Here is a 13640-nt window from a genome sequence, read left to right as displayed (position 1 = left end):
ATTATTTTCTCTAAGAAATGTGATTTTTAACAAGAGTAACTATTCCATAGAAATAAGGAGAGACTTCCAGTAAACCATGTTTATTTTACTACCTAGAGTGCATGTTTTCTCTCTACACTAACCCATCTTTTAGTCTTTACATTAAAACAAGCCCTTTTTCTGATTCCATTACCGAGTATTTGACTACATACTAGATGTTCCAGAGGACTGCGTTCTTTTGTAACCTTTTTACTAGTGTTGTGAATGAGAAATCTAATGAACTTTATAAACAAAAGTCTATATTATTAAACTTTTCCTTTTTAAGAATATCATTTTAAGCACAGGTAACTTATAATTTCCAATTTTTTAAATTTTTTCCACTGTGTAACAAAAAAAAAAAAAAAGAACAACAAAAATTTCTAAAACACAGTATGTTCTAGCCAGTGAATTAGTACTTAAATGATGGTCCATTTTCTCCAGGAAGGGATTTTGTACAAGGCTTAACTGTCTGGATCCTCCTTGTCCCACATGATTCAGTGTTTCCAGTTCCTGATTGCTTGATCATGTGTTTATCAGAGTTGAAAGCAACTTTAGACCATACCAGATGGTCGTGTTGCTGGAGGTGCAGCAAGCAAGGCTTTCTTTCACAAGTGATCTAATTTAATTCAAACTAAAGACAGATTAGGACAAGACTAGTGTCTCTCTCTCTCTCTCTCTCTCTCTCTCTCTCTCTCTCTCTCTGTGTGTGTGTGTGTGTGTGTGTGTGTGTGTGTGTGTGTGTGTGTATGTGTAAATTTGTTATTCTTTGGTAGATTTACCTTTAAGATACGGTATCTCTTTTTATTATTTAGAGAGTGTGATTTGGATATTTATTTTAACACCCCAAAAGTTTGTCTATTTGGTATCCTCCACCCATGCAAGGACTTGGTGAAAATTGAAAGAGGTTGATTACAGCATAAACCCTCCCTCTATGCTCTGTGAGTTGGTTCAGTCCTGTTTTGCATAAGTTCCTTTTGAGTAGTTCCATGTGTGGATGCATAGTACTAAGGACTTGTACTGCTTGTGTGGATGTATGTCTTGGAGAAAAGCTGTGTGTGTCAGCTGCAAATAACATTTTCAAAATCAACATGTATTGTGCTTATCCTGTCCCTGGAATGGGCAGCAATTCTTTAATGTATTACTACAATGGAAAAACGGTAAGCCTTTTTCTTTCTTCATACACTGCCTTGCTGATTTGTTTAATGGAAAGCAGTGCAATTTAATTGCATCTTAGTAAAACCTATGGGCTTTTTTTTATTCTTTTACCATAAATTAAATTGTATATTTATTTGTGTCATTAAAGTAGTGTCTTCAATAGTTACTTGGAATAATGACTTCAGCAGCTCAGTAGTTACTGACTTGTTTTAATTAAGTATAGAAATAAACTTGAATTTGAGGGGTTTTTTCGTTCTAATAATATAGCATGAGTTTGAAAGTAATTTTTTATGTTTTCATATATTATAAACATATTTTTACATAAGGACATAAACATATTGAGTATTGTGTGATCCTTTGTAAATGGATGGGAAAGAGGAAAGTCTTCTTAGGTATTTAAAGAAAGAATAAGTATGAAGCTCTGGGAATGATTAGAGAAGCGGTCAGCCAGCGAGGGCCGTGTTTCCTGTCTGGAGTGTCAGGTCCAGAGCCTGACTTTCCTAGGATACCATCTGCTTCTAATCAGACTAGAATTTGACCCTGTGCAGATTCATAACATAAATCACGATTTTTAAAAATGCCCTTCTACATCTCCAAATAATGTATTCCTGATCAATTTATAGCCCATTTTTAGGCATTTTAAAATAATTTTCTGTATTGCCAAGCAAGATTTCATATCAACTGCTTAGTATATTTCTGAAACTGTGTCTTTAAAAGCCATAGGAATTTTGTATATTATAAAAAGTATCCTAAGAGATTTAGAGTTACCATTGTGGAATATTTGATTTACATTACCAAGCATTACCTTAATGCCCGCTTAGTATTCACCTGAAGCTTAGTAGCCACCATCTCAACATTGTTTTAATTCTCTCACATTTTATGAAAAATTTATTTTTGTAGCTTCAGTGATTTTGGAGAAAGGCATTTTAAATGTATTTTAAGTTTTGAGAAACTAATTACATTTTCCTAAAATAGTATCAAGTTGGGCATGGTCACTCTTTCCTTTTGCCAATTGAAATTATTTGAAAGAAGCGGTTGCTGTTGGAAGGCCCCTGAGAACTGGAAGAAGGCTTTTTTCTCTCGGCTGCTTTGGAGCCTCTTGGATCCATCTAGTGGATTATCTGTGGGTTGTTGAGTAAGCGTTCTTAGCAGATGACAGTCGGGCCAAAAAAATACTTAAGTTCATTGAAAGTATGTGTTCGAGCTTCCTGTATTCAAGACCTTTCGAGAATATGAGAGGTAGATTTCAGTGGGTAAGTGAAATTACTTTCTCTCTGATAATTTCTTTGCCAGCTGCTTTTCAAATATAAAAATAATATTTATTTTCTGTCCACTTCTAAGTAAAACAGTCTATTGTTTAGAGGTGGCATGCAGCTATGTGAGCATGCACGCATGTAAGTTCAATAAAGTTCACTCCCCAGAGCCCTGGAGCATGGGCTGTAGCTCAGATCACTCTGACACAGTCTTCCTCTTTGTTCTGCACTGAGGTGGGTGGTTGGATAGATTTGACAGTGTGAAGCATTTCCAGGTTGTGGTGCATGGCCTAGCTGGTATGGTAGAGATGTGCAGCTTGAAAATGGATGGCCCTGTGCCTCACATAGATCAGAGGTGACTTACATGTTCTTGAAATTACATAAAGCAGTCATGCATTGTCTCAGTTTTGTGTTGTGAGAGTCTACACATCTTACTATTTTATACATGGTTCTCTAATAATTATGAGAATTTCATTGAAATTGTGAGAAACATTCTCTAATAACTTCAGTTTTCTTCAGTAAGAATATTATAAAGTGTGTATTTATGCTAACCAAAGAGTATGCAAATATTTCATCATTTGAAAGTGTCAGCCTACCAAGCTTTCATGTAAAAAATAAAACTTTATTAATATTTTGACTCTAAAATGAAATGTTCTTCAAATGTACTGTTATGAAATTTTTATGGAATTTTGGTGGTGAATGGGTTATTCTTTAGCTCATTTTACTGATTTAAGGTGATATCTAGAACATTAATATTTTAAATGCTAGTAAGTGCCCATTGATTTCATTGTTAACACAGCATAGCAGGTGTTCTGAGAGAGAGTGAGTGGTTCTGGTCTAAAACATAATGCCTTTTCTTTTCCAGCATTTGTTTTTTAAGTTTTCAGTTTTGCTACATGTACCTTAGGGTCTGAGATCTTTTTATAAAACCAATCAAATGCTAGGACAAGAGAGATTAACCAGAGAGGAAGAGCCTTGTATTACTACGAGTGTGTAATTAGTGTTGTATTGTTGGGAACGTAACAAAGTTAACTCTGTTTTTCCACTGTTTGAAAACAGATGTCCTGTGTCACGTGTGTGACTATATACTATGCAGTACACTGTAAAGTATTAATCTTTGTGATAGGTAGGGGAAATAGAGCTACTTTTGAACATTATACCCTTTGAAGTTTTAAAAACATCAAGGAATAGTAAATTTCTGAGGCTTCATTTTAAGAATTTAGTTTGCGTTTATTCCTCTTAGTGACACAAATGATGTTCTTCAAGCAAAATGTAAAAAGTCTTGAAGGAGCATTAAGACTGGCATTTCTGCCTGTCTATAATCTGAGTAGCCTTTTAATTTATTATTATTATTATTATTATTATTATATTTAGTTGGTTAATTGGTTCAAGATGCCTTGAACCAAAAATACCTCAAACTTTACAGGTATTTTAACCAATAAGAATCAGGACAAAAGTCAGTTTTAAACTCAGGCTGGAATACATTTTGAATGACGAACTTTTTTGGATGGCATCTGGATAACAAAAGACAGGAACCAGTACTATTCCAAAGGCACTCCAGGACATAGGCCATGTGGAGACCACTATGTCTGACTCCTTTAAGTCAGAACACCATCTTCTTCTAAGTGCTGGGAGCCTCGTTTCGTAAATAAACATGGTGAGATTCAGAGGCATAAAGTAATTTGTTTAAACCTCACCTAGATCATAAATTCTGATTTGAGCCTAATTGCATCTCCAAGACAGGTTTTTCCCTTTATATCATCCTACAAGTAAATTGTCTCCACAGTGAACTAAATCAGTTTTTGTTACCACTTTGCTAAAATAGTCCATTATTGCATAGCAATTGTAACTGGGGAAAACAATAGAATACCTTTGCAGATAAATTGTACTGCCTGGTCATAATGCATTGTCTCAATTCTTATGGGTGTGGCTTGTCAGGCTTTGTGTATATCTGTGTGTGTGTGTGTGTGTGTCTGTCTGTCTGTCTGTCTATCTGCCTGTCTGCCTGTCTGTCTGTGGCTGGGTATAGAACCCAGGGCCTCACACATGGGTGGCAAACACTTTACTACTGACATATATCTTCAGCCAAGTCAAGCAGGAATTTTCAATTTTTGAATAATACACCTGTTAATTGTTGTAGGTGTTTAAAAACAAACGAAATTAAACTGTCTGATTCCCTCTTCTAATACAATTTGTTACATTAAAAATTGGTTTAGCCTTTCTTTGCCCACATAATTTCTTTCTTTGTAAGGATTAGAATAGCAGTGAAGTCAAATTACATTGCAAATTGTTATAAGACTTATTTTTCAAGTGAATATTTTTAATGATTATTATTAAAAGCACATACATACATGCCCCCCAAAAATGTAAAAGAATATAGAATTGAAGTTTTGTTCTTTTTGGGGGGTTAATGTTAGTTACTTTGGGAGAAGAACATACAATGAATTCAAATGTGCAGACCATCTGTGAGCCCAGCATATTAAGTGTAACATTATTATGATAGGAAGCATGAAGTCATGCAAAACTTCTATGAACAAGACATTGAATGATAAGAACATTTGCATAAATCTGTGAGGGTGCTGAGACTATAATATATGAACTCAAAAAAATTTTTTTTCCTGTAGATAACTGAAAGGTGATGCACACTGTTTAGCCTAATACCCTAGAAAGTAAGACCCAAGCTGTTCCTTAGAAATACCATTTTCTGAAGAAAAATTATCATTATTTGAAAAATAGCTGCATTTATAAGACCAATGAAATAAACTCAATGATGTTCATTTTTAAGATATACCTCATTTCATGTGAGGGACATTTCTGCACAGTTAAAAATTGTAATATTAAAATGCTTGTTTCTCAGCAAACCAGCAGTTGATTTCAAGATAGTTTGCACAGAAAATTGTAAATACCAACTGTCCTAGAGAGGAAAATGTTTACATTCTAGAAATGTTGCTGGAGATTTGGTGAAGAGAGAGGGGAACCTCCAGAATTCAGTGTATTTCTCCCACTCACAGAGAGGCCCAGTGTGCCCTAACACTGATGTGAAGAGGAGACAGCTAGCTGACTGGTGTCCCTGACTGGGTTCACTTGGCTTGGGCTCAGCACCTTTGCAGCTTTGTTGGAACTCACTAAATCTTTTCTGTTTACATTGAAATTGCCATAAAAACTCTAGTAACGGATTGGACTTTATGGCAAAATTTGGCATTTTAATGTTGTATAAAAATACTCAAAGCATTAAGATTTTTTTCAAATCCAATTAAACTACCACTTATAAATTGAGCCTAACATCTTTATGTAATTTTCTGTGAAGTTGTGTTTAACTTTGATTAGAGAGGAAACAAAGTAGAAGGACCTGAATTTTAGTCTCCACAAATCAATTAAAGGTTTGTTTGCTTGTTTGTTTGTTTCTATATATGTGTCCTAGTGTACACATTGATCTATGTGTTTACAAATACTGGACACAAAGTAATTAGAAAAATATTTAGGAAATTATTTTCAGAACTGTCTTAAGTCCTCTACTGTCTATCTGGTACTTGGTGTAACATTTTTTAACGCCCAGTTGTTATTTATTCTTTAACAGCCTCTTTTAAAAAAATCAGATCTTAGAAATTCAGAAATAGAAACTACTCTGTGTGTACCATTGTGTGTTAACTTAATATAAGTAATCAGCAGTAACTTAATTGAAAAGTAAATTTGTCTAAGAATACCTCGTTTTTTGTTCTTAGTTCTGGAGTGCTGGCTCATAAATGTACATGGTTTAACATTATACACCCAGGGGCTTAATTCTCTCTTTTTTTTAAATACAGGGTTTCAGTTAGTTGGGGATTTTCCTTTTTCTATTGATCTGGGCTTATTTTTTTCCCCTTTTTTAGGTTTTAAGTGCTCAGATAGATTTTGTAAAATATGTATTTGTTTACTATTTAGTATCATTACATAAGCCATGAGATAATTCAGATGATTATTTCTGAATGTAATATGTTGTTTTTATTTTAAAACTGTGATAAGATAAATTAGTCAAGTGATTTTTTTTTTTTATATATTTTTGGAGGTTGTTATGAATGTACTGAAGATAATTTCTGTTACTAGCCTAGACTGTTGACATATTAGTTGTCTATGTTAGTATATGTTTTAAATTTTTTAATGATATTGAATATAATTGATTGAAACTTAAAGAGAACTATTATTAAAACCATCCTGACAAAGGAGCCAATAAAAGTCTGCAGATAGAATGTTCAGAAAAATGTATATACTTTTACCTTTCTGCATACTAGAAGTGTTGATCCAACCCAGGCCTCAGGTATGCTAAGCAAGTGCTCTACTACTTAACCACACACCCAGCCATCCATGGTTTTTGGGGTTTTTTTTGTTTGTTTGTTTTTTGGGTTTTTTTGTTTGTTTGTTTGTTTGTTTGTTTGTTTTGAGCTGAGGATTGATCCCAGGGCCTTGCGCTCTATCACTGAGCTAAATTCCCAACCCGACATCCATGTTTTTTTTTTTTATTCCTAATTAGATGATAGTTTTCAAAATGTTTTGAGAACTTGGATTGCTTTTTCATAGGCCTTAGAGTGTGTGAGATTTCAAGTACTTCTTTCAGAGATTTTTGTGTAGTCTGAACTTCTGAATGAAGGACTGTTTACCCGTGTGTGGTTGTTTAAATTAAGAAAATGAAATGTAAAATTCCAATTTTTTTTTTTTTGTACCATCTACATCTCACATGGCCACTGCATGGCTGCTGTATTGCGTGGCACATAGGGTCGCATTTCCTTATCATCTGAAGACCTTCAGTCTTCTCATGTTCTGGGAAAGGGCCCCTTAAGTAATAGTCACACATACTAAAGAACACTCACCCTTGCTTGTCATTTGAGCTATTAAAAATATCAGCCATCAGACTATGGATCTATTTTTCTTTTTAGCTAAAGCTTCTGGTTTACGTATTTATTACTTTTCATCTTTTCTCTGTAGTTACCAGACTCCTCATGCTTCCTTGTTGTGCAGGGCTGTTTCCAATATTAATTACTAAAAGAGTATATTGAAAAGAGTTGTAGTGTACATTGCCAACCTTTAGAGCTCCAGAATTCCCTGCCTCAACTTTGGGGATCATTCATATGTCACAACTGAATCATCCAAGGTAGAGAGGAATCTGTCTTTGCCAAAGTGGCTTCAGTTGGTTGCATGAAGTAAAACATTCTGAGCATAATTACGTAGACACTGTTGTAGATATCCTTGAAGTGGGCTGGGCTGTCTTTTTTTAAAGTTACTCTGGGGTATGTGGGATGAGAACATTCAAGATATTAGTAAGAGTTTGTTTTCTTCAGCCAGACTTAATGATAATGGAAAAGAAGTATGAGCTTTGTTTAGTTGTGGTCTGAGTTAGCTCAGTAGGTAGTGAGAACATGCCTTAACACTGTAAAGACACAATAGCGCCTCTGCAATAACGGGCTGTGCCTGACTTTCTGAAACCAAAGCTAGGATTTTAAGCAAATTCCTGTCTAGAAATTAAACAGAACATCTTAAAATACTTAGTTGTCTTTCTCTAATATCTTTAAAATAGTTTGACTCCTGGTAGATTTTAATCATCTTAAAGCATAGGTACTCCTTAATTTGTTTCTTAATTTTAAGATTGTTCATTGTGCTACAGAATCATCTTTGAGATTTAAATGTATCATTAAAAAAGAATAAAAAAAAAACCTGGCATCTGTGTACAGGTGATCGGATGACATAAGCAGTCTGGTTTTAATTTGTGGCCAGTACTGATTGTAACAAGGAAAGACTTGATCTTTTTGTGGAACTGGCTGACTGTTTTTCCACATCTGGAGCTAATAAACTCCCTGACCACATCAGTTATGCTTTGATCTGAACTCGAGACTGGCACAACTGCTGGTCTGTACTCTGCATCTGTATTTTGCAGGCCATGGCTGTGGTGCCAAAGGCAAAGTTAGAGCAGTGTGGGGCCTCTGAGAGCCACAAGACTGCAAAGTGTGTCTAGTGTGATGAACTTGTGCTAGTGTGTAAACAGGAAAGTTGTTTAGGGTTCTAGTTACAGTCTTTATTTGTACGATCTTTTTTTTTATTTATTTATTTATTTAGTATACAGTGTTCTACCTGCATGTGCCCCTGCACTCCAGAAGAGGGCACTAGGTCTTACTATAGATGGTTGTGAACCACCTTGTGGTTGCTGGGAATTGAACTCAGGCCCTCTGGAAGAGTAGCCAGTGCTCTTAACCTCTGAGCCATCTCTCTAGCCCATGATCTATCTTTTTTATGGTGTTTGGAGGAGGTTGTTTTTTGGTTTTTTGGTTTTATGGTTTTTTTTGTTTTTTTGTTTTTTTGTTTTTTTTTTTTTTTTTTTTTTTTAAGACAGGGTTTCCCTGTATAGCCCTGACTATCTTGGAACTTGTTCGGTAGACCAGGCTAGCCTGGAACTCAGTGTTGGGATTAAAGGCTTACATCACCATGTCCTGTTTTATGTTGTAAACGTTCTTTTTATTCCCAAAATCTGTGTACAGAGATTATCTCTACCAACAAACTCTGCCTCTAATGTGAGGCCTCATTTGACTGCTCAGCTTCAGAGTCTTTAAGTGCAACTAAATATGTGTATGTTTTCCTCTTTTGTCTGTTTGCCTCAGCTTCCTCGCTTTGTGTGATAGACATCATTCTATAGTTATCAGCAATTTGTGAATCAAAGTAGATATATATCTTTACTTTTGTCATAAAGGCAAACTTATAAAAAAAATTTTGAGTCATAAGTATATCATATTTGGCATATAGAGTTATTTCTGATCAAGTGTATGTGTAGTAAGAATAGGTTTGTAATGAAAAGCATATGTTCTGATACTGTCTTCCACATTTGATTCTGATTTGTAGTTCTCAGCAAAGGCAGAAGCTTCCTCTACTCTCGGTTTTTGGTGTCCCCTTCTCCTAGGGAATTCTATAGAGAGAAGGGGAAATGGCGTCAGTTTTGCTAAGATTAGAACCTGAAGCTTTGCTGATTTTCTCTGTTTGCTTGCTTATTAACTTAGTTAACACAGGATCTCACTCTGTAACTACCCTGGAACTTGCTATGTAGCTGAGGCTATCCTCGAATTTATGGAAGTCCTCCTGTTTCAGCCTCCCAAGTCTTGAGATGACAGGTGTAAACCACCATGCCAGCCTTTGGAAGGTGAAACTTAAGAAAAATAATACATAGTCAAATTCCTTTCCTTAAAAAATTGTAAGATATATACACAGTTACTTAAGTCTAGCATGGTGTTTCTTTTTTATACTACTGAAGTCCATTTTTTTTAAAAATCTTTTTATTCTTTTTATGTATATGGGTGTTTTGGCTATATGTACGTTTGTACACCACTTGCATGCCTGTTGCCCTTGGAGGCCAAAAGAGGGTATTGGATCCCCTAGAACTGGAATTATGGATAAATGTGAACCTCCGTGTGATGCTGGGGATGGAGCAAGAGCAGCCAGTGCTTTTGCCTGCTAAGCCTAATGCAATCTTTTATGAAATTAGTGTAAAATAGAAAAGTGTGTTAAATACATATGTGTGTCACACTCTCCTGTCAGGACCTTTTGTGTGATTCCTAAGAATGTAGCTTCTCCCAAACATGAAAACCAGTCCAAGTAAAAATACACATGTGTGCTAGTTTTATCAGGACTAGCAAGAAGACTTCAAAAGGACTTTCTAACCTTTATGTACAATAGACTGTGCTCATATAAGTAGAGATGAATCTTGCAAGCCTTATGACAAATGGCATTAAAAACTGACCAGTACCAAACAGTGTAACTCCTTCTGTTGGCATGGTAGAAATAATGGTATATTAGCTAACTCTTACTGGCTACTTCCTACACTATCTGAAGCACTGTACTACGTAGATGATTTTTATACATTACCTCATCTCATCTTCCCCTGTGAGGTACAGGATAGAGCCACCTTACAGATGAGAAATTTGAGGTTCAGGAAGATTGAGAAATCTGTATGACTAGTGCCTTTTTGGGAAGAATAAATTTTGTCAGCTTGTAAATGTATAATTGCTAGTTTTTGTAAATTTTTAAAATTGCTCCCAGGTAGCCTTGGTGTAAACTAGCAGCACCCTGGAGCTTTGTTTGCTAGGCTCACTCTGCCAGTGAGCTGTGTCCTTTGAACCCCAGCTCTTCCCCTTACCACTGTTTAAAAGCATGTGCTCGGGTTAAAAATGCTACATTATATAATAACAGTCCTTTTCCCCACTTCTAAGATGTAACTGTTGCTAAGTTTCTTCTATATGGTTCCAGAAAATCTCAATGATTATGCAAACAATGTGTATGTTTTTGTGGTGTGATTCCATAATGATAATGCTAACTTTCCTAGTTCAGTAAAATTTAATTTTTTTTACTTTATAGTGAAACTTAATGGATGTACCCCCCCAACAAATTAAAATAAAGCTAATTTCTTACACTGATGAAATTAGTCACTTTCTTTTTTTTTCATACTTCTGTTTTACTTTACAATCTATAGGTGGCTCTTTTTCCCTTTTAAGACATTTTGTTGGCAGGGTTGATGTTAAGACAGTCTTACTCTTGCCAAGGTTGGGTTGAACTTGAAGCCATCCATCCTCCTAAGTTCCTGGAGGTGCAGGCGTTAGCCTCTGTGCCAGGCTTCAGACATAACTCTAATTGTTACTGGTTTGTTTCCCTTCTAAGGTTCAGTGTGCTGTGGTCATGTCATTTACTGTTTATTTGGCTGCCATTTAGGTTTCCCAAAGATCGTGAATGTTGGTCACTTGATAGTTCAAAATGTTCATGGTTTCCTTATCTGGAGCAAACGTTCATTAAAGGAAAATATTGCTGTCCTAATGATTAAATAATCTTTTTCTTAAAGATTATATGGCAAACTTGGAAGTATACCTGAAATGTAAGAACTAAGCCCTCTCAGCAGAATTTGATTTGATTTCCTGTGCCTTTCATGCTTGCCTTGTACCAGGAACGTTTCATCTCATTCACTTGTCTGAACTGACCAAGTTTACATCAGGGAAGTTTGTGTGCTGCTTAATATTCCAAAGCATTGGTCTGCCCCATCAGATTTCAAACCACACGCTGCTAAGAAAATTATGTTTTCCTTTCTGAGTCTCTTAGTAAGGCCTTTTTCTGCCACCTACTGTAATTGTCATAACATGGATATTTGAAGTAATTTACTTTCTAGTAACCAGCTAAAAAGAAACATGTAGTTAGTAACCACATTTGATGTCAATCTTTCTGTTTGTGACATGTACTAATAGAGATGAGCCTTTTTAGGTTCTTTGTGGAACATAGAACTCACTTTATATAAGTTATATAATAATCATTTACATTTTGATTAAATCTCCTGTTTTGTTTTAAGGTATATGCACCATCCCCAAATTCTGATGATTTTAACCGTGAATCTCCTAGTTATCCATCTCCCAAGCCACCAACCAGTATGTTCGCTAGCACTTTCTTTATGCAAGGTAAGCACTACCAGCAGTTGAGAGAGCCAGCCAGAGCTGTCGGTGTGCTGGCATTAAATATAAGAAAAGATAGCTATGCAGAAATTCAGACAGTACTTTTCTAGTTGTTGTTGTTTTTCTGAAGTCAGTTAAAATTTAGCCATACAATATTCTAGGGGCATTTATTGCTAATTTTAATTTAATTAAATTATCCAACAAACCTTTAAATGATCATTTACTACTGAGAAAAATGAGCAAAGCCGCCATGATTTGTTCTAGAATGTTGAAATATGAAAGCTAGAAACAGTAGTGGTTTATGATTTGGATTATAGTTCCATAAAGAGTAAATATTAAGGAAAAGAGGTGTTGCATTTCTTCTGATTCCTGTCTTGACAAATCATTTTTATTTGGTCTCCTGTGGTTTGGTATTGTGGGAGCTGTACATCATTACATAAATGGTTCCTTGACTATGCTGTAGATGAAGTCACCGCTGATATCTCACTTAGCCTCACTATATAATGTTGTGGTCACTTTTCACTTCAACTTATTCTTAGAGAAACTTCTCTGTTCCATATTTTCAAAGTGGGTTAAGTCCTTTGGTTGAACATTTAGCCAAAAATTAAAACCAACTTGCCCCCTACATTTCAAGTATGTATTACCTTTCTTGGTATGAAATAAATGTTTTTTGAGGATTGTTATAATAACCCACTATTACAGTTGTGCTTTTTTTTAAATATAAGTTACTTTTTAAATAGTAATTTTGAGAGTAGGAGGGAAGAAAAACTAATAGAATATTAGATTGGCTAGGAGGAATAATATCTGCAGGCATCATTTGTTTCTGTTGCTATAATAAAGTACCCTGACAGAAAGCATCTTAGAGAAGGGTAACAGTCCATCACAGCAGATAAGTCAAGGCAGTGGGGGTTTACACAGCTCAGCACATCAGAGTCAAGTGAAGTGAATGTGTGTGCCCACACTTGATCAGCTCACTTGTTTTTCAGGCTTAAATAGTTCAGCAACAAATGGTACCATTCACCTTTCATTAACCCAGTTAAGAAAAACCCTTAACAAACATTCCCTCAGCCAGTCTGATCTAGCCGATCCCTCATTGAATTACTTTTCCTCGATGATTCTAGATTGTAACAACTGGACAGTTGAAATCAATCGCCATTATATCCTTTGGATTTTTTTTTTTTTTTTGGTACATAATCAAAACAAAAAATTTTGGCTAGGGAAAACTTTGTATTTATTTTTCTTTTTATCTTAGATGGGACCCACAGTTCTTCTGACCTTTGGAGTTCATCAAACGGGATGAGCCAGCCTGGTTTTAGTGGAATTCTGGGGACCTCAACTTCCCATGTGTCTCAGTCCAGTAGTTATGGCAGCCTTCATTCACATGACCGCTTGGTAGGCTATCAAACAATATTTTGTCCTTACATCTTAATTTTGTATAAAAATCAATTATGCCAAAACTTCTGAACTTTGAAGTATTTATAGGCTTACTTTACCATGACATTTTTCAGTGTGACTGCCTTGTCACATTAGATACTAACTTGTCATACATCGTGCTCATTTTAACCTTTTATACAGATTGTCCAGAGTACATTCATATTATTCAGAAAATGCATGGTTTAATTTTTTTATTTGTTATCTGTATATGTGAAAGAGAAAGAGAGTATGTGCATATACATGTGTAATTGAGTGAGTGAGTGAGTGTGTGTGTGTGTGTGTGTGTGTGTGTGTGTGTGTGAGACCTTGTGATCGTGTGAGCAACACGTGACTAAGG

General features: G+C 35.4%; 1 protein-coding gene across 12 annotated transcripts in view; it reads left to right on the top strand.

The window, feature by feature from the left end:
• Positions 1–13640, top strand: part of Tcf12 (transcription factor 12) — a 275275-nt gene that overhangs the window by 220203 nt on the left and 41432 nt on the right. For 8 of the 12 annotated variants that reach the window (XM_036192286.1, XM_036192282.1, XM_036192284.1 and 5 more), the window contains 2 exons: positions 11770–11875; positions 13122–13261. In XM_036192286.1, the coding sequence (XP_036048179.1) occupies positions 11770–11875; positions 13122–13261 (246 nt within the window). Of the gene's footprint in view, positions 1–976; positions 1176–2302; positions 2427–11769; positions 11876–13121; positions 13262–13640 lie in introns of those variants that run through there. The other 4 variants (XM_036192290.1, XM_036192289.1, XM_036192292.1 and 1 more) reach the window with 3 other exon arrangements.

The sequence above is a fragment of the Onychomys torridus genome, chromosome 7 (genome assembly GCF_903995425.1).
Source record: "Onychomys torridus chromosome 7, mOncTor1.1, whole genome shotgun sequence".
Lineage (NCBI taxonomy): Eukaryota > Metazoa > Chordata > Mammalia > Rodentia > Cricetidae > Onychomys > Onychomys torridus.
This window is presented reverse-complemented; position numbering and strand designations above follow the sequence as displayed.